Source organism: Chinchilla lanigera, unplaced genomic scaffold (assembly GCF_000276665.1).
Source record: "Chinchilla lanigera isolate Chin_1 unplaced genomic scaffold, ChiLan1.0 scaffold00064, whole genome shotgun sequence".
NCBI classification, from domain to species: Eukaryota; Metazoa; Chordata; class Mammalia; order Rodentia; family Chinchillidae; genus Chinchilla; species Chinchilla lanigera.
This window is the reverse complement of record NW_004955465.1, coordinates 4,445,553-4,472,546: the sequence shown is the minus strand read 5'-3', so window position 1 is coordinate 4,472,546 and position 26,994 is coordinate 4,445,553. Positions and strand designations below refer to the sequence as shown.

General features: G+C 38.3%; 1 protein-coding gene across 1 annotated transcript in view; it reads right to left on the bottom strand.

Moving 5' to 3' along the window:
• Ofcc1 (orofacial cleft 1 candidate 1) overlaps positions 1–26,994 on the bottom strand; it is a 310,574-nt gene that overhangs the window by 143,134 nt on the left and 140,446 nt on the right. Inside the window, exon 13 of the mRNA XM_013521801.1 lies at positions 23,722–23,846. Coding sequence (XP_013377255.1) covers positions 23,722–23,846 — 125 coding nt within the window. The remainder of the gene's footprint in view (positions 1–23,721; positions 23,847–26,994) is intronic.

Below are 26,994 nucleotides of genomic sequence, written 5' to 3'. Positions count from 1 at the left end.
AAGTATCCTTGAGAAGTGTTAATATGCAGACACCTTCTCAACCTGCCTTGAATTGAAACCTACTTGTTCATCAGAGTATGTGAGTGGAAATGTAAAACAGTCTATCTCCATGGTTACTTATTGTGTGCTATGGCTTGAGTCTGGTCTGGATGTATCCCCAAGGATTCAGATACTGTGGTCCCCACTATGGTGATGTTGAGTGCTGCTGGGTCCTTTAAGAGGCAGGGCCCAGAGAGAATTAGTGAGGTCTCTGAGGAAGTCAGGTCTAGGAAAGGACTCTGGGATCTCTCATGGGACTCCTGCACTCCTACAATAGGGAGCTGTAAGAGAGAGCCTGACCGTGTATCACTCTCTAGCTTCTGATCTCTTGATCCCACCGTGATGCCATCTGACACTACACCCCCACCAGAGGCCAAATGAAAGGAACTGACTGATCTTAGACTTTCACTTTCACAAGTGTGAAATTTAGCTCTTTAAAAGAGCTAAATGAGGCTCTTTTGAAAATACAGCTAACCACCTTACGTATTATAATAACAAAAACTGAACTGAGGTTCTGTGGCACCACTGGAAGGAAGGCATAAGACAGAGTAAGCAGTTTGTGCATCAGACACACAGATAACAGGACCAGGCTCCCTCCCATAGTCATCCTGAACTGCACAAATGCATTCTGTCCAATATTTCAGCTAACTATCTTAAACTCATTTGCATGAATACCAAGAGCATTCTCTCCTGACATGGAAAAGATACTATAAAAAAAAAGATCTCTCTCATAAAACCTTAAGACTTGGGCTTTACATGTTTGAAAACTGTTGCAAAATTTTAAAACCAGTTGTAAATATATGACTATATTTCCAGAAATGAAGAAGATACAAAGAGCACAAATTATTTTAGGATGCTCTATATATTTTACTCTCAACTCTTTTAAAACTGTAGTAACTATGAATTGAAAAGACTGAATTAAGTATAAAAATAACATATTGGCAGTTCTTTCTTTCAAAAATAAAGTATTTAATGTGTAAGTTCAAAGTGTCTTCCTTTATTTAAAGAAAATGTCAAATATCAGAGTAATTTAATGATCATCTGGTAAACAATGCATAACAAATTACGTCAGTAACTAGTTAAAAGCCCTGTAAAAATAACTTACCCTATATCTTCACATAATGGGATTAATTAAGAACCTCTGAAACACTGAAATGTTGATTCATAAGGACATTCTTTAAAAAGAACTAAATAATCCTCTCTGAACTCCACCCCCAAATTAACTTCTTGTTTACAGTGAAAGGTTAAAAACATGACTAGATACTCTTCAGGAGTTCAAATGAAGGTCACAAGCTCAAGACTACAGTAATCTCAGAATGTTTGACCTTGAAAGTTCTTCCTAAATCATTTTATCTTCCTAAGTGTAAGAAAAGGAATCATCCATAGATTTTAATCCCTGGCCTTGTATCAAGAAGAACAAATCAAATGGTTTGATAAATTCTGCCTTGAGTTACTTTTATCAATAAATGGGACTCTTACTGAGAAGGAATGAAAAAGTCTTCACTGGGGGGGAAAAAACTTGACCAATTTATATAGCATTTTAAACAGTGCTAAATACATATTGAGATTAACTTACAGTACATCTAAAAAATAAAAATGTGTAATTCTTTTACTCTTTTGTATTTTCTCCTATTCTAATTAGGTCAAAAAAGAGAACATTAGCTAATAATTCAGTCTACAAAAACAAATGAGATTCCACTGATTTATTAGGCCAATGACATATGGCCAGGCCAGAAATGTGTGAATGTATGTAGAATAGCTAGGGTTGGAGGCAGAAATGCGAAAGAAGGACACGAGTGGGTACGTGATGGAATTAGCTATTTTCACTATTACTCCTCAAATTAAAACTACTGTCAATCAGTTTGCTTAACTGAAGAACACAGTAGCATGTAGGGAAATAAAAGGGTTTTTTTTTTCCCCCTCACACGGGTTAAATCAGCTGATAATAACTGATTAATGGTTCATTATCATTCTAAAGTTGTTTGAAATACTAAGAATTATATGAGGGTTCAGACTCAGGGAGTTGAAATGTGAGAGAGATTTTCAGTTGTACCCCAGTTCCAACTGTAGCATCTGACTCATAGTATGCTCTCCCAGTAGATATTCATTAAGTAGATTAATTAGCAGAGGAAAAACTACAATATTTTTCAGTATGTAGAAATTTTGCAAATAAAGAAATACAGAGAATCCAAATAGGCTTGAAAAGGTTTTCATATACAGATCTTTAAAAAATATTTACCTATGGAAAAGAAATATACACTATGCCATTATGATGAATAAAATGTGAGAGAAAATAGATCTTTCTAGAAAGCTAAAAAGTAATATCCAATATAATACTTGGTGCTGCAGACCCATCTGTATTCCCTGGGGTCCCTGCACATCTCTGAAGGGAGGCCTACTGTCTTCTGTTTGCAGTGTGCTCTTGCACTCAACTGGAAATCTAAATAAACTGAGAAACTAGAAGTCGTACATGTCTGCAGATTGCAAAATTGATAACAAAATGTATTTAAATTGATATAGATTGAAGAAAAATGTGATTTATTCATGCTTTTTACATTTTTTTAAATATTAATATGCAGAATTTGTTTCTTTACCTCTAAGGATGCAAAAATAGTTACACACAACAAAGCTTTAAGTCACTCTGTCTCTCTCTCACCTTCCCAGAAGACCGACCCAACATTCATCAGAAGAGCCAATATGTGTCCCTATATTATACCAACCCTAAGCACCTAGCAATGAATTCTCCACTTCAACGGACTGTCTTCAATCTAGCTTGTAGGTGGATTAGTTAGAGTAGTCATAGCAGGAAAACCAGGGAGTCCTTCCTCTCTTACCTCTGATTATAATGCTATTTGAGACCACCAACCTTTGGGAACACTTATGGAGGAATAGATACTTGGCTCCAAGTGATCTTTGTGAGCACTAAGCATGCCTCACTAATGTGGAACTGGTTTACAGAAAAGGTACCAAGGGCTGAAGAATCCTAAGCTTGACTGTAGAGGTGAGATAACGGTAGCTGCTTTGAATTACAGGGCCCACTTGGAATATGGAGAAGAAAATGTTCCATGTGTAGACACTGCAATTTCTGCTGAAGCAATGCAATATCTAACTAAATGCCTGGTGTGTTAGAAAATGTAGATGTCTTGAAATACCTGATTTTAAAATTTCTATTAGTATAATATTTTGCAAGTAGCAAAAGCATTTCAAAGAATTTGGGTAAGACTAGAAGAATATGAGTTTCCTTTTTTTAACAGGCACCGTTCTGTGTGGTTTGTTGGTAGGGACTTAATCATTCCCATATCCCTACAAGACAGGTCGTCATTATGCCTCAGGAAACTGAGGTACAGAGGAGGTAAAATTTAGTCAAGAACATTAGTAATTGATAAAGAAATGATTTGAACCCAAGTAGTAAATTGCATAGCTCAGGCTCCTTACCACTAAGCTAAGCCATATTTCTGGATTAAAATGTCTCCAAGGGACATCCCAGAAAAGTACAGAAGAATAAAGCCACCTCAAACCCAGGGCAATTGTGAGTTCAACCTTATATTTTTCATAATTATAGTTGGTCTATATGAAGCATAATGTGTTTTGTTCGACTTGTGGTTGAAAATGTTTAGTTACTTAAAGTATCATTTTCAACTCTGAGGTTTGATGATGGTTTTTGTGCTTGAACAGAAATAGTGCACGTTGATGTGATAACAGTATTTATTCTATTAAATCTGTATCTAAATATTTTGAGGAAGTCATTTAAAAATAGACATTTAAAACAAACTGGACAAAGGATACAGTGATCTGGTTTGCACTATGATTTGTATATCAGGCTTCCTAAACTTAGTAGCTGAGCATCCTTCAAATTTCTTCACTTGGTTCATCACCAGTCCCACTCCCACTCCAAAACCAATTTTGTCCCAGGAAGAGGAGATTATAACAAAGGGACAACAAAAAGGGCACAAAGGTTGTTGCTATGGGATCTTTACTGTGCTTGTACTTACTTCTCCAGTAACTGTGTCCTACTAAGCAAAATTCTTTCATTTGCTTCATAAGCAAACCAATACCTTTTCTTCAAATCCCATCCTCAGTGAATGAATGAAGTTCTTTACCTACTCCTCCAGCTTCTTTACAGTTAGTTGACCTGGTAACTGTACCATTGTGCAAAGAGAGTAAGGCAGAATGAGAAGGTCTGAAACCAATTCTTAGATTTGATAGCTATTACATAGGTGAGTGAATTTGTGAGTTACCTGATTTCCTCAGCGTTTAGTTACTACATCATCACATTAGTAGTACTCATCATAATGAACTTGCTGAATCTGGATAAACTGTTAACATCTTACTGGCAGGGGTCATCTTCAGTGAATGTTTATATCCCCAGCACTGAGACTGCAGTCAGTGTTCACAAGAGTGTTGTATTTGTCCATAAAAGATTGAGTACTTTTCCAGTTGATTTTATGGTTCTTCCCAAAACAAAGCCCAAGCTGACATGCTTTTTAGCTCCCAATTCCTAGTTGTACCTTGACTGCTAAAGTTAAATCAGTATTGCCACAGTTTGGAGCTGGGTTCCACCTCACAAAATCACATGGACTTGATCTGATACTTTTTGTTTGTTTCATTTTTTTCTCCCTTCACTTCTCCCAACTAATACAAAGCTCAAAGCATCAACATAAAAATTAAATTCTGCTCTCATGGACAGCTTTGTTTTTCCCATTAGATAGTCAACCAGCACTAAAACCTCTAAGGCAATCTTCCAGACAAATGTTGATGGCTGTACTGAAATACACAAGCAAACAGGCTCAGAGATGGGCTGATAGTTTCCCTACCGGAGCCACATTGCATTATGAGCTGGCAGGAAGTTAGGTCAGACACAGCCAACACCTGGAAAACTCACAGAGGCATCCAAATACTGTCATCCATGGCAGAAAACCAAAGATCGGAACTGAATTTCCTCCATGCTACCCACTCCAGCAAAGCACAGTTGGATAAGGAGAGAGCATTCATTAAGCTTGCAAGTGTATCATCAGAAAGCTTGTCATTCAGGATGTGGCCATGATGTAGCATCAAGATAGAGATGAAAATCCATGTCTCCAAAGCTGTCAGGTCCACACAATTACCTTAATGTGTCCCCAGTTTGAACCCTTAGTTGACATTCCCGTTAGTTACTGGATCTGTTCCATGAGAGTCATGAACGTACCACTCTGCAAGTCAAATGGTAGTGTCAACTCTCTACCAGTGAGCCCTGGACAGTGTCCAGCCTTCAGATGCAGAGGCAAATCTAATCAGAAAGTAGCCTTCTGGGAACAGGGCTTGTCACAGAGTGGCTGAAGAGCAATTCTACAACCTTTATGGTAATCTACAGAGGGTAAAAGGACAGAGAGCAAAACAGCAAAATACGGCAACTCCACCAATACGTATGTGCCGCCCCTGCTGTTGCTGACGCTGAGCGTGAAACCGTGGCAGTGCGTGGCCTCCACCTTCCAAGGAGATGCAAGTTTCACCGCAAATATAGGAAGAAAACTTCAGGATTTCCAGGTAAGAAACCTAGGTGAGAATCACAGCTCTCTTACTCGCGTTATAGGGCAAACAAATTAAATTTCCAAACCTCAACTTCCTCATCTGTGTAAAAGACACATTCTTTAGAATAGAGAAAAGGGAAAATTGATTTGCTGTGTGGATTAATAATACAGTGGAACTATGTTTTGAGTCCATTTTAAATGGGATATATTAAAGGTACATAGTAAATTACAATGCTGAGAGGAAAATATGTAAGGGAATATCTTTATTTTTCAGGGTGCAGAAAAATGTATCTAAAATATAACTCAAAAATCCATAAACCATAAGCCAAAAAATGATAATTTAAGTAACATGATAGTTAAAGATTTCAATTTAACAAGGGACAAAAATATAAAAATTAACAAATGACTGAGAAAAGATATTGAATAGAAAGATGTCAGATTGAAAAAAGAATATTGATGAAATCTGACACAAATAAAGTAAAAATACATAGAATTTAATAGAAACTTTCACATATTAACAAGAAAGATAGAAAATTACTGAAATATATAAACAAGCTCTTCACAGAAGAAACTCAAACATCAGTAAGTAGATGAAAGAATATTCAAACTTACTTATAATTAGATGATGCAAACTTAAACAAAAATGAGATATCTACTTCAGGTAGATCACATCAGAAAACCAAATATTATTACATGTAGCAAGTCCTGTGGAAAACAAAGCCCTCATGGTCAATTATTGGTGGGTAGAAGCTTTTCAGCAACTTCTTAGGCAAATGAAGCACAGTTGTACATTTCAATCCAGCAATCCCATTCCTAGGTATATGTCACAGAGTAATTCTCACATAGCACTGTAAAAGGACGTGTTTAGTGTTTTTTTCTGAGTGTGATACTGGAAATAGTCTACTTTCTCTCAATCAAAAGTAAGCAAATATACATTATGAAACATTACACAGCTATTAGAATCTTCTAGAATGTTTTGTACATTATGTTAGCTATTACATCTGCTCCATATTACATATATTAACATAGATAGACTTAAAAGTTATAGGATTGAGTAAAAGGTATGAGGAATAGAATGCTATGTACACACTAATACATTTTATGAGAACTCATATAAAACAGATGGCATGTGTGATGACAAAGAATTTAAAAATGCATATGACATTAATTGCAATGGTGAGATAACCATTTTACTCATCTTTGTATCTTCAAAGTCTAGCATCATGGTTGGTACCAAACAAATACATGTTCTGAGTAAATCAGTGATTCAATGTGTGGAGCAAAGTTAAAGAATATTCAAAGAAAACCCAAAACTTGGAGTAGGTGCCAGAGCAAAGACTATATGCAAGAATGATCTCTTTCTCAAAACAGGAAAACAATCTGGTTGACAGGGAAGACCAAGTCAGGTTCAGGTCAGCACCTTTTGACTCTGAAGTCATAATTGTTATCTAGTAGTTGATCAAAGTCTGGAACTCAGAAAATATTTAGATTTGGTCTCAGCTCCTAATATTTTAGAAAGAGAGGAGAGAAATAAAGGAGCAAGGTGAAGGACAATGGAGCCAAGAAGTGGTGATCATACCGCAGTACCAACGTATTAAAATAGATGGCGTGTGTTAGGGAGTGAGAACTGGCCAGAAAGAGTGAAAGGGGATTAAATAGCCTCTGTGGAGAGAAGAATGGGGGGGAGGGATGAAAAGCTGTAATAATGAGAGGGAACACAGAGAGTAAAAACCGCTAATTTATATCTCAAGAAAAAAAAGTCCAAAATAAGCCAAATCTATAGATTCAAACTGTTTGGCCTGTTATTTGCTCTAACTACTGGAAAGCAAATGTTCAATTGACAGTTTTGTAGACTGAGGACATAGACAGAAAGGTCAGAGATCAAATGGAAAAATAAGAAAGACACTCAGTCCCTTAATCCAAAACCTCAGTTATCTAAAGAAGACTCTGAAGCCAGATAAATTCCCAACCAATTTCAGTTTAAAATTTCCTGAGAACCACTGCTCTTAAATTATTCCCTCAATTTCAATCTGCTATCAGCCAGAATCAGAAAGGTATCCAAGGTAAGAATAACTTTAAGATTTACTATTATCGAACACAGTTCTCCTGTTTTAGCTCCAAAGGGTGCAACAAATCTTTCTCCCAAAGAGGAAAGAGGAAAAAAAATGTACAAAGAAAGTCTGTCCACCTGTGTTCTTGTAAGAGAACCCTCATCTCTAAAAACCTCAGCATAATTCTTGCTTCACTCCCAGGCAGGTGTAGGTCACATGACTCATTAGTCATGTCAAGGAACTGCACCCCTCTGACATTTGCAACTCGTGTCTCCTAAATATGCCTCAAGTGCTACCTGATGGATTTAAAAACATTAAAGTGTTCATCACAATAATTAAGCCACAAGAAGAAATGAAGAGAGATGTTTGCCAGAGACAGTACAGAGAAAAAATATAAAATGATGAAGAACCGGTTTCACTTGGGGGCACGTCGCTATCTAAAATTCAAAACAGTTTAAGGACAGAGGTATGATGGTCAGAGACAGGATAAGAATGTAGATTGTTGAAATGGGTTCATGAGAGGATGTCCTGTCATCAGAGCTGGAAATTCAGAAAAGTTAGTACTCCCCTCAGGTGCATGTACATTTATAAAATTTTTATGAGCTACTATCAATTAATGGAAAATTATGAAAAAGCACACACATTGGTTTTTGTCTACATGAGAGAGATCTGACAATGATCATTTAAACAGTAATGTTAGACTTACAGTGGGCTCAAAGACAAACTCCTCCTGCCCCAAATTTCAGCCCATAATCTGTGCAAGGATGTGAGAAAGATGTCCTACCTAAGAACGTTCCTAAGTACCAGGTGTTGAGAAGTTATAATTTCACATCTTTTCTATATAGATTAAAGAGAAATGGATGTCAGTGGGTTACTGGCCCTTTACTGGCCATATTTCTCAAGCATTGAGAGACTCAGGACTTATATTGAGAAGCACAAGATTAAGAGTCATCTACAGGAACCAGTGCTGCCCTACCAAGTACTGCAATGCTAGAGATGCTCAGAGTTGATTACCTGCACACACCTCATAGTGATGTTTTAGTTAAGGACAGACGGCTAACATGACGGTGTTCTGGTATCACCTACTGATGCTATAGCTGTTGTAACGTCATTCTAGCATGAGACATTCCTCACAGGTATTTGTGGTTATGCTGGTGCGAACACACCTGCTGTACCACCAGTCATACATAAGTATAGCACTTACAAATATATACAGGGTGTAATAATAATGATAATAAACAATGATAGTAGTGTCTTATGTATTTACTGTGCTATACTTTTAGCATCACTTTAGAGTATTTTTACTTATAAAAAATGTACTACTAAGCAATCTGCTCCATAACTCCAGTAGCAACCTTAGACATCCCTTAGCTTGTTCTTTGATGGTATTATCTTCTCTTGTACTTGATTTAATTAAATGTGGTTTCATTTTTGTAGTACACTGCACTATTTAGAATGGTGCGGGTACATTTCTCATCAGCAAGGACAGGTGACTGTACTTGTACCCTTGAGGGAAGGAAATCAGTGAAGGAAACATTATGGTTGGGAATTATTTCCCCATCATATGACCACAGACTGGATCCTATCTGAGAATATTAAGTTGGGAGATGACAACTCACAAGTCTGTATGCATGTGACATGTTTTGTGTTGATTTGGCATAAAGTCATTCACTGAGCATCAAGAGGAGCAGGAGATAAAGCTGACAGAGTCCAAGAAGAAGAACACACTTTGAAAATCAAAGTTTCCAACAGACTCTGGTTCCATTCTCCGTCTATCATCCTCTGCCAGTTTGGGAAACATTCTGCTTAGGTCTATAGCAGGCCTATCAAGTAAGCAGGAGATCACAGGACAAGCCTGTTTGTAGAGGGTGGAGTTTTCATAAAGGGAAGTAGAAGTGAACACCATCAAGACTGATGAGAGAGTCTTCCTCTGGGAGAACAATCAAAGGCAGTTCTTATAACCATGATCGATAATGGGAAGTAAGGAATAGCCATATGGGGATGACCTGTAGAGTGTTGAACTTGGAGGTGGAATCTTTTCCTTACACATCAAGAGCAGTTGTATTTAACATTCAGCTTTTCATTGACTCCAACGTCACGTTCTTGTTGGTACCTGTTATGGTTTGTGTCTGGGTGTCCCCCCAAAGCCTCATGCGGTCATGGGGCAGGCTTTTAGAGTTTGATTGATTATGGATGTGAGAGCTACACCTGCCCTGGGGTGGATAGTTTGCATATGTAACAGAGAGAAAGAGGGTGCTTCTGGCCATTTCCTCCCTTGTGTGTGCTTGTTGCTTTGCTGTGTTCTGCCGACATGAGCTGTAGCCCTCTGCCATGTGCCACTCTGTCTTGTAATCTGCCAAGTATGGACTGAAACCTCCACAAACTGTAAGCGAAATAAACTTTTCTTTCCTTGAGTTTGGGCATCACATATTTTGTCCCAGCAACAAGAGAAAAGTAACCAAGACTGTACCCTAACCATTTAGTCAATCAATCAGACCCATAAGGTTCTAATTATAATATGGGGAATTTATGAAAGGCTGGTCAGGAAAAGAGGGGCATGGTATGTGGGACTTACATCATTCATCCACTGAGACCAGTCCAGAAGCAGCACAACTAAGAAAGCAGTGATCACAAAGTGCCCTGTATGATCAGGAGAACAGAATGAACGGGATCCAGAGAGTGGGAGGTCCACTAGGGGCATGGTCACCTTGAGAATAAGTTTCCATAGAAGATACCTCATGAGCAGAAGAGGCTGTGGTCAAAATACACTAAAAGAAGTTGGCTTTGAGCTCATGAATTAGGGCAGAAATGACAGAAGGACTAGCAATTGTTCAATGAAAGATTATGACCCTCATAGATACCCATTATCTCCTTCCTAGTATAATACACATTCAACTTCTTGAATAATATATCCTGAGCCCTTTGGGATTTTCCAAATTTAAAAATACTTCCACAGCAAATTACATTGCTTCTATATTGTAATTGAATACTATATTAACAACCTCACCCAGGTGTTCTGAGGGTGAATTAAGATCTTCTGTTAGGTACACACATGACAGGTTGGAAGCGCTCCCTCTTCACTAGCTAAGAGTTGCTCTCACATATTTCAGTTCCACAAGAGTAATTTTCAAAATACTTCCTCAAGAAAATTACACATTTCTATGGTTCTCAGACCTTTAGAGCTGATCATTACAGTACTGGGTCATGCAAAGGTAGTCAATGAGTTATCTAACACAACAGTCATTTCTCATTCATGTGACGCTTGTTACAGGTCATTTGTTCAGGATGGCTTTATGCCATACAAAGCCTCAGTGATCCAAGCTGCTACTGCTGGCTCAACCCGATGCCTCCTGCACAATCGCTGTGCAGGGGTAGAGAAAGGAATTCTGACACTAGCGATTAAATGCTTTGTAAGAGAATGACTTGTATTCCTTCTGCTCCTAAACTATTGGTCAGAAGAATTCAGATGAACTTAACCAACCGCAAAGGAATCTAAGGATAAAGTCTTCTGTATTCTGGGACAGAGAGGCCTGGATACTAGGGAAGAGAGTAATGTCTACTAAATCTATAAAAAGGCTGAGTCATGACATCTTTTAGTCCATCAAGGACAAAAGTGTACTGTGCTTGTTCTTTGTGTTCCCAAGAGATGGAAGCTACATTCACACCAATCCTTAAATTCTTCCAAAGCATCAATGTAGAGCTACATATTGTTAAGTTTCTCATCATAGAGGGTGACTGGATAAGAAGCTTGGGAGGAATATTAAAATCAAGGTGTGATAATTCAATGACTAATTTCCCTAAAAGATAATTAATGTCTTTACATTTTTAGAGATAGATAGATGCATAAATAAATTAGAAGGATAGATAAATACATCTATCCATACATACATATATACATAGGACAAAAAAAAAGATTGGGTTTTAGGCCTCAGAGTTTAGTGAATCAAATTGATACTAATTTTTTTTTTAGTACCACGAATCAAACTCAGGTCTTGTGCTTGCCAAGCAGGCGCTTGTGCTGCTGAGCTATATCCCCAGTCCCAGATACTAATAATTAAGAATTAAAGACTTTAATTCTAAGGAGAACTTTTGAGCTGTTAAAATTTCCCAAAATAAACTGAATAGTGCTGAAAAATCATAGGTGGAACAACTCTGAAAGTATTCATATATAGTCTATGGCAGCTGAGCAAAGGTTCTCAATGAGCCTCAAACTTTAGGGAAGGAGGATTACGGCAGAAAGAGGGACAGAGAGATCCTCCATAATACTAAGCACCCTTGTAATATAGTCCTGAAATCTTTTTATAAAAGCTCATAACAATTTAAAAGTTAAAAAGATTTTAAAACCTTAAATAACCTCATATTGATTATTTTTAACATATTACATAGTACTTTGGTTAAACTAAAATTTAAGATAAATATATATTTGTCTCCAAGAAAGTAGGATTAAACTATAATTGATGGCAATTGTTTTCTTTCTAGAAATTTTCTATGCACTTTGCACTTTTTAATAAGATATACTAGGCAAATATGCCATCAATGTGTACTTCAAAAACTTTGACATTCCATCAGCACATTTAAAACCCTTAAGTTCTTGTTTGTACTTGGAGAAGTGAGAGAACAACTCCCATATGCTGAAAACGCCAACTGAATTAATGATTCTGAAATCATATAAGCTATTGCCATATTACAATTTGAGTAAGACAAAATCCAAAGCAGTTTAGGTAACATAAAATACTGAATAATCGTGAAAATTAGTGGATTGTGAAATGAATGACCACCTACCGTCACCGATGAAGCTGGCCCAAGACTGTCTAGTTTATTAAAGAAGGCATAAAGTATATGAGAGTGAAAGAGTTTACAGTGCCTGGAGCTTGAAATACACCCACTCAATTGTTTTCTTGATGTTGTTTGCAAACTATTACAAGAGAGCATTATCTATTTTACTGATCATTTGAGTTTTTGCATCAAATAAATCCCTACATTGCTCCATGGCCAGCTTTGCCCTTTCATCACTTAAATCGTGTAGCTTGAATTTGGGCTGACGCATAATTTGAAGCTCTTGGATATTTAAATCTTATCACTGATGTCAGGTTAGTTTCCAGACAGTTGGCTAAATTAATTCTGTTCACCTCATTCTCCAGCTCCCCAACTGAATCTGTGGTATCTACAGAGAGGAATCTCCTGCACCACACTGTGCTCCTTTTCCAAATCATACTGAACTGAAAAGCAACTGGTTACACCCTCTGCTTAGGCAGATCCCAGACGATATGGAAGACTTCCAATTTATGAGTCCAGAAGATTGGATAGTATTGAAACTTGCCAAATGAAAGAACAAATAGCCATTTCTCAGTGTGTGCAAAAGTCCACCACATCAGGAAAGCATTTACCCAGGTTAACCGTCTTGCTCACAATGCTTTCAGCTGCTGACAGCAAAGTACTCATCCAAGAGTTTCAAACACCAGTGCATTTAATTATCTTGTGTAAAACAAACTTTGAAATAAGCACAGGCTCAACACAGCTCAGGGTGGTTCCTCTCCCGTTTTCTTCCTCTGAGGATGTCAGGACACATGGTGTCCACAGAAGTGTCCAGCACCACATCCTTATAGCAAAGACCCAAGTGGGAAGAAATAAGACACTGGCCAGACAGGCTTCCTTCACCTTTAAAAGGAGGGAAACCCACACTGATATCTTCTCACACCTCAGGGGCCAGAATTGGTCTGTGACCACTGACAGTACATCACAGACTGGAAAAGTATCTACCATCTTTATTCATCGAAGTCAGCACCTCCAGTAAGAAATACAGGGTGAAGGTGCACAGTGGAGTACAGCCAAAAGTGCCTACTGCAACAAATAACTGTGTTTTCAAACATGAGAAAAGTCTGATAGTTCAAAGCCCTGGATTACACTAATGAATGTCACAGGAAATTAAATTCTGTGTTTTTATTTTTCTTATGTGGACACAGATGAGGTAAAAGGTGATGCAATGTTTCTTATCAATTTAGGAAACTAAAGTACTATGGGATCCAGAAAATGAGATTATTTATGAAAGCTGTTACAGCTTCTTATGTATAGAATAACAGGACAACCAAGAAGAAATCATGCTAGGAACAACTTTTAAAATGAGTTCATTAGGCACATACAGCACTGCAAAATATAAAAATGAAACTTAGACTCCAAAGAGAAAGATACATTCATAAAAATAGAACCCAAATCAACCTGTAAAGGAGATAACAGTGTGGGTAGAAGAGAGGTCATACATGGGAAATGGTGGTCTGTAGTCACATTATCAAGGCATAAAGGAACAGGGCAAAACTGAAGTCTTCTGCAAGAAAGAAGGAATACAGGAAGCACAGGAAGCAGGCTGAAGGGGACCTACTAGCCTCAGGCTAACCAATGAGCAAGCTGGACTGCAATCTTCCAAATGGAGGAGTTCGTGAAATCAGCAGCCTGTTCTACATAACCTTTGTAATGGGACAGACAGACCAGCATCCAATGAGTGGGTTCCCATGGCTCCCGGCTCATGCTCTGTATGATGTCCTCTGCTGGAGCAGAGGTGGGAACCGTAATTGCTTCTGGCTAGTACAAAGTCCCAATGGGAAGAGACTGTGCAGCAGTAATTAAGTCCTAAATCATCTTACCTTCTTTATATTTTGACAAGTGACCATGGACCACCATTCGCTTCTCTTTTCTCCACACTCAATTTCTCCTTTGTAGGAGAGAAGTGAACTTGGTTCCACTTTTACACTAATCACATGGTAGATTATTTGGGACGGCCCTTACTTATTCAGACAAAATCCTGGGAAGGCAGCATTAGCCCTCCCTTGTGGGCACATACTACTAGGTTAATTTCACAGATAAAGAAATTAAGGTACAAGGAGTTCTAGAAACTTGTCCAATTCATAAAGTTAATTTAACTAGCGTCATTATGACCCCAGAGCCTGTATTCTTAGCTACTAAGATTGGTTTCTTCTTGGGACAAATATACGGTCATGCTTCAGCCAGAACTAATAAGATGAAGACATCAATCAATACATAACAAATTGTAAGTGGATCACTGAGAAATCATTCTCAGGAATATTCCTCCACAGGTATTTTGCTCTGTTGGGCCTCTCTAGACCTAGTTTAGACTGGAATATCTATCCTCCATAACATCTCATACTTACTCTGCATCCATCCAACTCTGCAAGACATGCTAGCAGAATATAATGCAAAACATAAAATTTTAAAACCTATCAAAACATAATGTTTTAAAACCTATAAAGGCACAAAGTAAATTTATGTGTGTGTGTGTGTCAGGCTGATTAAGGAGGTGACATTCAACAGTGTAAGGAGCATTGGATGGTGATAGACAAACACTAGTTAAGTGTTAGTAAGACACTCAATCTCTGCACTGCACTTCAGTGATATACTTGTAAGGCTTTTGTGTCCATCACGTGGAAAACAACGAATTGGAAAGAGATTTACAACCTGTAAAACTTTGCACGAATGGACGTGATTAGCCTATTTTCAGAGGAGAGAGTACACAGCATTAGTTTCACTCAGTTATACAGAGTAATTTTGAAGGAGTAGAGTAGGAGATGCCTGAGAAAGCTTCTTAGCACAAGTATTTCAAATTTAAAATTCACTTGTAAATAAAGGAACAAGATTACTCTCCTACCCAAGACCAAGAATGTTTCATTCTGGTCATAATACAGATACAACATTCAAGTTAATATTTCCAGTTGGTTTATTGAAGACAATTCTGCCATTTTTTGACCCAGTATCTCCTAGGATATATTTGATGGCAAAAACAAAAACTCTATTTTGAGGTGATTGTAACTACTTTGGGATTCATGGAAACTGAATGTATGCATCTATTTAACCCCTGGAAAGGAAGCATGAAATAAAAGGATCATGGGTGTATCATGAGAGCTTTTCCAAAAGGCAACATTTATTTTCAAGTGTTTAGATTGCCCAGACAAGGATTTCTCTCCAACGTATAATTCATCAATCTCCTTACTCACTGTAAAATCAATCTGTTCTGTTTGTGTGACATAAACAACAAGTCATTTCTCAGGAATGAGGCAGACCATATGTGAAGGTGTTTTAGAAAGACACAACAGGGAATACGCCAATCAAAGAAGCATCTGCATTTTATTTTAATGGCAAATCACATGTGTGTTATAAAAAGGAAAGTGTATCATTTTTATTAAAGAATAACTTTCCTATATTGTTAACCCATCCCTTCCCTGAGCAACACATTCAGGTCAGCCACATAAATTCCCTGAGAACACAGAAAGATCTGAGAACACAGAAATATCTCAGTCTGTGTGGCCAGCAACATGTGCATTTTACAAACATCTGGGCCCCTGCTCGCTCCGCACTTCCTTGGCAGGAGGAAACATACGTTAATCCATTAAATGGATTTTCCCAAGAATCAGCACATGCTGATCAATTTATTGATAATATCAAAGTGGTACGTGATAGACAGAAACAGGAAACTCTGAAAAGACTAGCATTGTTCTTGGGAGAATTTATTTTTTACAGCTGAGGTGGATTGACATATAGAGAGGATGTGGCCTCTAGCCCGATTTCCACTACTTATTAACTCCATGACCTAAGGCAAGTTGCTGAACTTCTATAGGTCTCAGCTTCTATAGACTTGTATAAACTGACAAGGCTGAACTAAATCATCCCCAAGATCCCTTCCTGCTCTGAAAATGTATGATTCTCTGGTAGTCTACCCACCTCATTGCATTGGAATAGTCATGGAAATATTTTAAGGTTGTCTTGTTACCTAGCCTTTTCCCCAGTTGCGAGTTAAATGCCCCTGAAAACTATGTTAACTTCTTTAAGCCACTAGAGTGGTATCTGCTGCTTCCTAACAGTCATTAGTGCGACTTTCAGAGGTACTTAACACATCGCTGGCTTACTTCTTTAGAGAAATTACTGTACAAAGATTAAGGTATTGCATTAGGAGGGAGGGAACTCAATTCACTCCACAGGCTATGAGATTCTATAGCTCTGTTTAAACAGGCAAATGAGTGGTTATTTATGTAATTAACTAAATGGACACTGTAAATTCTCTCCCCAAAGTCCTAGGTCTCACAGAAAATAATTAAAGCTTTCCAGTAGACATTTTTTTTTTACCTGAAGTATGGTAGTCCCCCTTTGTCTGCAAATAAAACATTCTGAAACCATCCAATGTCCAGTGGATCACAGTGGATGCCCAGCAGAGACTATGGATGACACCAAGCCCCAGACATACTATATTTCTCCTATACATATGTGTGATAAAGTTTAATTTATAACTTAGTCACGGAAAGAGATTAATAACAACAGTAATAGTAAAAAAGTACAATTATACTCGAATAAAAATTATGTGTCTGTGCTCTTTCCATCTCAAAAATGTCTTGCTGTGTGTTCTCTCACTATTGTGATGATGATTCGGTGAGAAGTAGTGAGATGAGGTGAGGAGAATGACAGAGACACCGTGACGCAGTGTTAGCCCAGGAAGTGAGGCTCACACACACATAAGCACAATGGTACTGTGTCAGTCAGTCTGGTAGCAGACAGCTAACACAGATATACCAGATGAATGGGTGATTCACATCCTGGGCTGGAACAAAGAGGATGCTGCGAGATTTCATCATGCTACTCACAACAGCATGCAACTTATGAATTGTTTATTTCTGGAATTTTCCATTTAATATTTTTTAGACCACAGTTTCCTGCAAGTAACTGAAACCATGTAACTGTAACAGCCCATAGAAAGGCTGCTCTACAAGTTCTCACGGGGGCATAAAATTTATCCATACAGACCATGCCTACACATAGTCCCCATGAGTCATCTGTTTCTTAGTTTTCTTATGCACAGAACAGAATTCATATGTGTTATCTATAAAACATCCATGAAACTTCCCTATGTCCTGATTACAAATGGGCTACAAATGGTTATCATTAAAGAGAAAGGGAAAGGGAACTATGGGTAGTAAGAGGGTTTCCCTGGCCAGAGAAAGCATCAAAATGAAATCATCCCAGCTGAACACCTAGTGGAGAAGAAATTTTTATTTCCAAGTAACAAAATATAAAGTCCCAGGTAGCCTGGTTTTGATCACATAACCAGTGATGGCCCAATCACAGCAGTGACAGAAAAATAACACACATCACAGCCAACCCTTCCAAATACGTATATGTTGGTGGGAAGGTACTGCTATCAGAAAGCAAAGGAGTGGGGACATTTGGGGAAAAATGTCTAAGGGAAAGGATGAGGAAAAAGAGAAAGAGAAGCAACAATGGTCACCACAGCAAAACTTGGCCCAGAATGTTTAAATTCAACTTCAAGTTTTGCATCATCCGGCTGGGGATTTAGCTCAGCGGCACAGCGCCTGCCTAGCAAGTGCAACGTCGTGAGTTCAATTCCCGGTACAGGAAAAAAAAAAAGAGAGAGAAAGAAAGTTTCACACCATTGGTCTTTTCCACAGAACTTTCTTCTGGAACTACTAGCAGTTTCAGTTTACCCTCACTTTCAGATAACTTAACACATATTTATTAAGTGCTTGCAATTTGCAAAATATTGAGGGATGCCCTGGTGATCGCATATTACCTAAACAATCAGCAGATGACCAACCTATCACATAAACATATATCTGAAAGAAAACCAAAACTATAAACATATTGTGAGTTTAAGGCTTGCAGCTCAGAACAGCCATCATGCAGAGCTTGCCAAGAATGATGGAGAGGACTGTCACCTCTGCTCCCCTGACACTACCAGTAGAGGGACGACAAGGGTGAGATGTGCAGGATAATGTTCTCTTTCAAACCCTCAGAGCCAATTTAGTTAAAAATCTTTCTGGTGGAGAAAAACGTAGTTTAACAGCATTAACATTATATTTTGGAAGCATTTTTTCTAAACTATTTGCAGCTACAAATGAACTGAACTTAATTTGTCCAGCTAAAGCCCTCATTCATTGAATATACATGTTAACTGTAATTTACTGAAGTTTCAACAGTCTACCAAATTCACCAAAATTGGCAGGCTCTGATGAAGCACCAAGACTGGAAAGGGAGCACACTAGCACGTGAGCATACAAGACAGAGAGGCAGAAATACATACATCTGAATTTGCTGCACTGGAGCAAATAGTTCCCACCCAAGGTCATATATGTCTTTGAAGCTGGGTACTACAGTATTCTGTGTTAAATGCATTTTATGGGAATTTGGAGAGGATTTGGGTAAAGGCTGCCCCAATAAATGATTTACTAGCTCTCATAAAACATCAAGGAAATTGTTCAGATTGTATCTCAGACTATTTAAAACAGAAGTTTATAGAGGACTCAGCAGCCCCCATATCCTCAGCCTTTGTTTTAAGAGAAATGTGTATAGCAGTTTATTCTTCCATATTACCTTACAGAGAGCGAGAGAAACAGAGAGACAGAGAGAGAAACAAAGAGAGAGACAGATAGAGAGAGATGGAGAGAGACAGAGAGAAGTAATTCCAAGAGAAAAAAAAGATTGGAAGTAAATAAGTAGGCGTGACAGCCAATGGGGTTGAGAGATCAAGAGAAGTGATCACTCATTCATGCTTTTATTCACTTGCTCAACAAATACCTACTGATCAGATTATGTATGGGTACTCCAGGGTTTGGCCCGAAAGCCCAGAGGTGACCAGATAGAACAGCTCTTACCCGCAACTTCTATTCGTTGAGAGGAAACAGAAATGAGCAAGTCAATAAAATCACTGTGAAAGAATAGCTTACAATATGCTTTAAAGGAAGCCGAAAAGAAGACAGGGAGGTTCACTAGAACAAGGACAGGTCCCGCCTTACACAGGACAGTCAGTAAAGGCCTGGCACTTAACCACAGCGCTAAGCACCAGGAGGACATCTTAAAGGAGAACTCTATTTTTGGCTTACAGTGCCAGAAGTTTCAGGCCATTGTCACCTGGCCCTGCACCAGCCCTCTGGCAACGCGTGATGATGAAGCATGTGGTGAAGGAGGCTACAGGCTGTGCTTGATGGCCAGGACGCAGCGAGGCAGAGTGCGGGGAGGGCCGAGACCCCAACACCCACTTTGAGGCACAGCCCCAATAGCTTTCTTCCACAGGCTCCTCCTCCTAAAAGTTCCGCCAGACCGCCATAATACCACAGGCTGGTGTCCAAGCCTGCGGCATGACCCTCAAGGGATGTTTAAGGTCCAAACTATAACAGCCCTCCACTTTAACCTTTGGAAAGCATATTTTCTTAAAATGCATTATCACTGATACTACTAGGAATACCTGCTCTTATTAGGAATCTACATGTTCCAGTGACTATGGGAAGGATATCTTTTGTTCGTTTTCTCTCAACCGTCACGATTACCATCAAGTCTCACAATACAGGAACTACTGTTCAAACCTAACTCATGGATAACCACCCTCAGGGATTCTAAACAAATTGTTCAAAGCTCCCTAGCAGTGGCAGAAAGGAATACAGGAAGACACACTCAGGTCAACCTATACACAAAGTCTTCAGATTTCATTACTTTTCATTTGTGTTTTGTTCAACAAATATTTGTTGAACCCTGTGCAGACAGAAATGCAATGTGATAGATTATGTTTCCAGGACAGCCAAATTATTCCTTCTAAATCTTTGTGCTCTCCTGCAGGGCCACCTTGCCATTCCTGTGTCAAGAGGCATAGTCTTTCTCCTTTGGATGGCCGTGTGACTTACTTTGAACAAATAGAACAGTTTTCCATGATGCATCCTGTCTGAATGCACAGCCTCAGAATTTTGAGCAAATACAATGCCCATCACATAACACTAAGCTCCAGTGATTCAACATGCAGCAGCTGATGACCGAAAATATGTCAGAAACCCAAATAGAGAGAGACACACACAAGTAAATATCTTGAAAATAATGGTAGCATATTTACAGTGGTCAGAGAAGGTATAAACCTAAATTTCTATCCACAAATGAATGGGTAAAGAAAACAATATATACACGCATGATAGAAAACTATTCCCCTTTAACAAAGAAGGAAATTCAGTCATTTGTGACAGCCTAGATAAAGGACATTAGTCCTGGCAAATGACAATAAAACTGGGGTTCTTTCACTTAGTAGATGGAATGTGAAACAATTGAAATCAGAGAAGCAAAGAATATAATGGTGGCAGTGCGTGAAGGAAGACAGGAGTAGAGAAGATGTAGATCAAATGATACAAAATTTCATCCAGGAGAAATAAGTTCAAGAGATCTCTTATACAACGTAGTGACTACAGTTTGTAATAATACAGTGTATATTGGAAAATTGCTAAGAATGCAGATTTTAAGTGTCCTTACTGCAATACAAAAGCATGTGAGGTAATGCATATGTTAAATACCTTGATTTAGCTACTCCACAATGTATACATATATCAAAACATCATGTTATATACCATAAATATATATAACTTTTACTTATCAATTTAAAATAATTTGTGTACCTACCCCACACAAGAAATGTAAGCATAAAGTACTGCAAATATGTGCAAAAAAGGAGGGGTCAAGAAATGGGTACAGGAAGAATGGAAGGAAGATAAAGGAAATGGGAAAAAAGGAACTAAGAATTAAGATATATTACGTATAGGTACTGATTCCTTACAAGGAATGTAATCATTACGTATTACAAACATGTAGTATGTAATAGAACAGAATTTTATCCTAAATAGAAATAGAATTTTTATTTTATTCTATTTTATTTATTTTATTTTATTCTAATTTTATTCTAAATAGAAAAATTGTGTTAAGAATTAAAAATGAGAATAATGTGTGATTGTCAGGAGAAAATACAAGAGAATCTTCTAAGTCAGTATGCAGCAGGGGTAAGTAAACTTTTTTGGTAAAGATCCAAGTAGTAAATATTTCAGGCTATGTGAACTATATTGTCTTTGTCCCCCAAAACAAATTCTGCCACTGTAGGGGAAAACAGCTAATGGAAGTAAGTAACCAAATGGTTGTGTCTGAGTTCCAATAAAATTTTATTAAGAAAAACAGAGGAAGAACAGGCTTTCCCCCAGGAGCTGTTGCAGCCACTTCCTGGTCAAGACCTAGAGATCATGAGAAGCCGGCTGAAAGAGTAATGTCTGCGAGTTTCATATTAAAGGTGTAATTTGGAACTGAAGCTCTGAGACAATTGGAAATCTTTTAACTTTTTAGCTTTCTGTGCAAAATAAGAATGACAGCGTGATACTGTATTGGATTCCTAAAGATCATTTCTGAAGGACAATAGGGAGCTGAGTCAACTGAGACAGCCTGGAAAATTGGGATATCATAGGAACTGGGGCTTTAGAGAGCTTTTGCTCCCGCCCTGGTGAGTCGCAGGTAGGAATCAGGAATTTAGCGTGGGGCATGGTGGAAGGCTCAGCCCTCTCTTCTGTACTCTGTAGACAATACCCAACTCCTCCCTTCTGGCAGTTATTGCATTAAATCTAACGTGGACACATGGCCCTCCCCTTAGAGATGATTACAAACTAAGCAGTTCTGAAGAACAGGGAGCATATCACTTTATAATTTTGTTTTCATTCTTTTTTATTGCTTAGTGGGCTTTATTATGGCAGATTCGTACATGCCCAGAACATATTATGATCGTTTTTACCCCTTCTTTCCTCTAGCCCTGCCTTCCCTCCAGTTTCACTTTTGGGGGTATGATACATGTAATACATTTTGCTCATGTCCATCCCCCATTGTCCATATATATATAGGTATTCTTCCTAGAAGAATCTTTCTTGTTATCTGAGCTCTTTGGCTCCTGTCTTAGTTACTTTTCTCATTGCTGAGACAAAATACCCAACACCCAAAGTTAAGGAAGGAAAAGTTTATTTAGCTCACAGTTCTTAGAGGCTTCAGTCCAAAATCAGCTGGCTCCAAGGTGGGGCAGCATAGCACAGGAGCAACAGCTCAAGGTGGCAGAAGACAGCAAAAGCAACAAGAGCAAAAAATGAAAGAGTAAAGCACTTTTTCCCCCTTATGTTGTGTGCAGGCAACCCACTCTAGGGTGGATGTAGCACTCACACCCCCAGTCCCAGCCCAAGACAATGAAGCAGTCACACTCTAGATTCAACCACCTCTAAAAATCTGACCCCCATGACTTCATGAGGCTTCGCGCAGACATCCAGACACAAACCATACCAGCTCCTCTACATGTTTGACGCTACTTAGGCTTAAACATGCTTCATTTCTCCTGATCCAGAAAATAACTCACCCTTTATCCTGAAGTCAACATTCCAGCTGTTTCCAGAAAGCATGGGTGAGAGTGTTTAGGCCTTTAAGTTTAGATGAAGGCCAATAGGAGTTGCAGAGAATGGGACTGCGTAAACGACATTTGAGCTGATGTCACAACCTCCAGACAGTGGCTACAGGATGGAGGAGTACAAGCAAACTTTAAGAACCAAATCACTAGTCTGATCAATTTCTGGATGAGAAAACCATTCAGGGGACAGACCCAGAGCAGATGGCTTTGACCAGATACTCCCTGCCTTCTCCTCCCAAGGCTTGCTCCCATTGTTGCATTGTCACAGTGGATCCTTGGTGAAGACACCACTGCAAAACACTGTGCTTATTACCTGTGAGATATTCCGCTCCTCACCCTTTTATTCCTTTCTTCATGTTTGGAATAGATGTGTTAGCTTAAACTGATGCATCAGTATACAGACCACGAGGTAAGGGCAATGGCAACACTTATCATGGTACGCTTAGATCTCGAGTGAACTAAGATTTCCAGCATGGACCCAATCTGCTGATACTTCTACTTCCCTCTCTCGACTCTACCCACATGAACCTGTTAACATTTTTCCACTGCAATCTTCTCCCTAACATTCGGCTCAAATTTTCTCAGGGAAATTTTCTCCATCCTGTAATAAATTTGGCCATAGTTTTCTCTACATGTGAATGTGACATTTCATGTAATTAAAAAAATACTATTATCACATCATATTGATGTTTTTGCATATCTTCCTCTCTCTTCAGACTACAAACATTTCCAAGTCAAGGAACATATTCTATAGCCTACAATAGAAATGTGGTCAATTTTTGTTGAAAAGGAAAATAAATAATAAGAGAAGGTAATGCATAAAAATGGGTTCAATGAATTTAAATTAAAAATATAAAGACAGAATACAGTCACTCACCAAACTGAAAATTGGTGTTTCTCCAGTTCTTCCAAGTAAGATATATCTTGAGAATAATCTTCAAATTCTCCAGGTCCACAAGCAGTTGATTTTTCCTTCACCGAATGACCGGTCAGGCTGTCTCCCTGGTCAGAAAGTTAATAAATGAAAAAATGAAGTATTTAGCTGATAGCAGCTGGAAAGTTCACTCAGAATCAAGGACATTTTCCCTAGCATGACTTGTAAAATCAGTGATCAATCATAAAGAACCATATTAGCCAGAGTTCTTACACTGAAATTATTGTACAAACTCCAGATTCTCTGAGTGAATTCTTGCTTCCATAATGGCAGACACAATTGCCATCTGAACACTTTGGCTTCTCTTTCTGTCGGATACTTCTTAGTTATAGACCAGCTTCTCTCTCTATTTTTAATTTTCATTTTTATTTGTTAGTGCATGTCTGCAGTGTATGCTCATCTTGGGGAGTAGGTTCATGTACATAATGAACCTTCTTTCTGTTTTTAAGCCTTTTCCCCTTCCCACCTACCTCTCTCCCTCTGCCTCTAAATTCCCTTTCCCCACATACATTCTTGTTGCTATTATTGCAGTCTGCTTATGTTTATGACATATACTGTTTACTTTCGTTGTGGTATTTGGCGCCTGTGTATGGCATATCTTAATTGACTGTTTCATCTGAAGTGCACATTCCGGCTATTGGTGGAAGTGTTTAGGCCTCTAAGTTTAGAAGAAGGCCAGGAGAAGCTGTAAAGACTGGAACTGGATAAATGATATTTGTATTCATCTTTATATTTTATCACATGGAATGGCTTCTATAAATGTTGTTACAATTGAAAACAAACCCGGTGATAGCATTTGTATTTCATCAGGACTTTGGATTACAGATGAAATAAACATAGCTTGAGCTAGCTCTTAGCAAAACAGAGTCAAAAGGAAGATTTGAATAACCAGTCTATAAAGATGGAAAATCGGCGGCTAGGTTTCAGAAACACAGGAACCAAGAATTTGAACACTTGCCCAGACCTCTGCTCACCTGTTCTCTGTTCTGGCAGGTCCCTGCATTCTACCATTGTCACCAGGAGCTCCTGAGCCAGACAGATTGTGACTCAACATAATTTAAATTCAACACTCAACATAAATTTAAATTCAGCACTTATGTAATGCTGTGGAACTAGTTTACTAGAACTGGAGAGAACGGTATGGCCTGTGATGCTAGGTCTAGAAGACAGACTTGGCTCAGTGGTTCGGCCAAGGATCCTTGGGAGTCCTGCTAAGTGAGGAATGGGAGAGAAAACAGCTGAACTAATGGGACCCTTCCTCCCTCTTGCAGCAAAACATCTCAGCTTTCACCTGTTTGATATATGGGAGTTCCCTAGAAGACTTTTTTTTTTTTTTTGGTTTTTCTGCGGTACTGGGAACTGAACTCACGACCTTGCGCTTGCCAGGCAGGCGCTTTGCCGCTGAGCTAAATCCCCAGCCCCGACTTTTTTTTTTTTAATGCTAGTGAGGAAAAGTAGTTTGAAAACCATCTGTCTAGAAAAGAGAAAATTGGGAATAACTTGCATTTATATGACATAAGTGATAAAACTCACTTTTTCTTTATGTGCTTTTAATTATTACTAGTAATTAACTATTCGTAGTAAGAAAGCGCTGACTTGAATGCCTTGCTGTCCGTTCTTACAAGTTTTAGCACAGCTTTGTCATATTTTGCAATTGCAAAATGTTCTTTGGATTGGCAAGCTGCAGTAACTAGGAAAACCTTAGCAAGAAACACGGGTGGAGTAGATGTGTCATCAAATCCCTATGAACTCAGCCAGGTTCATTCCTCTTATTGTGCGATGGATTGATTTGATTACCTTAAGAACAAAATCCAGTTATGACAGCCATCAATTTGAAGCACTTTTCATTGCGGTGCTTTTTATCTTTCTTAGCCTCTATAGCTCTTACAACAAGAAAAGTAGTTTTTGATCTGATTATTCAGGACTGGTATTTTTAAGTAAATTTAAGAGTGAAAAAAATTATTTAAAAAATATGAGAGGTTCAAATTCTCTCATGTGCCTTGCATTCATTAATTATCATTTGATGGCATTTCTTTGTGAGTTGCTTATTTTGTTGAATCTCACAAAGTTGAAATGGCTACCAACAATTAGTCCATTGGTTTGGTTTACCCACCAAAGGTCTTGATCTTATAGTATGGATGTTTCGTGGCAGAGTGCATTACACTGCTTCCTAGTTAGGAATGTATATATATCCTGCCTTTTCAAACTAAATTTATTGTGGAAAAGAGATATAGAACTTTTCTTTTTGTCTCTCACAACCCCTAATACACATAACATGGCAATAAGCACATAATAGATGCTCAAGAAATAGCTATTAGAAATCATTTGCTTGAGTACTTACAATGGACTTTACCTCAACTGCTAGGTCATAAAGAAAAATACCTATGAATTCTAAAATTCATAAAACTTTTTTTAACCTCTGTATTTCTCTTCAGGAATATCTAAGCTATTGCATTAGATATTTCTGCAAACAAGATTGTCTGAAAAACATAAAATCATGGAAATCGGTTCATCTTCAGAGAAATGATTCCCTCAAAAGGAACAAAAGGACAAAGAAACAAGAGTTTTGATTCCAAAGTAGAGATAAACACACGCAGAGAAATTCCCCAATGAGGATCAGGGTGTGTAAGTCTGTTCACATGACGTTCTCACATTCTAAACAGGCAACTAAGCACAGACATATATCTTAACTACAATATTATCAATATTTAAAAGACTGAAAATAGACCCATTGGCCCATTATGACTATAGCCCTGTCTGTGCCCTACAGTCAAAGAACATCAGTTTTATACAGAGATTCTTACACAGCCAATGCCCTTAGAAAGAGGAATATGTGAACCTCAAGAAAGAATGGTGTGTCAATTTGTTCAAGGACATCCCATTTTCTATATTATGTGTATGATGCTCACATCCTGACCCACTACAGAAATCAAAACAAACATTTCAAATAAATCACTAAAATTCAGAATCTAATTTTCAGGTTCACGGACTAAATACCCTGCTCGCGAAGATTGCTGTTCAATACAATATTCGTTAGGGAGCAATGAATGCCCACTCTTCCAGACACAACACAAAGGGGAAAAGCATGTTTTGAGAAATTTTTGAAAACCTAACATTGTAGTGTTATAGTGAAAAAGGCAATCAGAGTACCATTAGAAAATAGACATTCAAATCCTGTCACGACTTAGTGAACTTAGATAGCTAAGGTCCCTGACC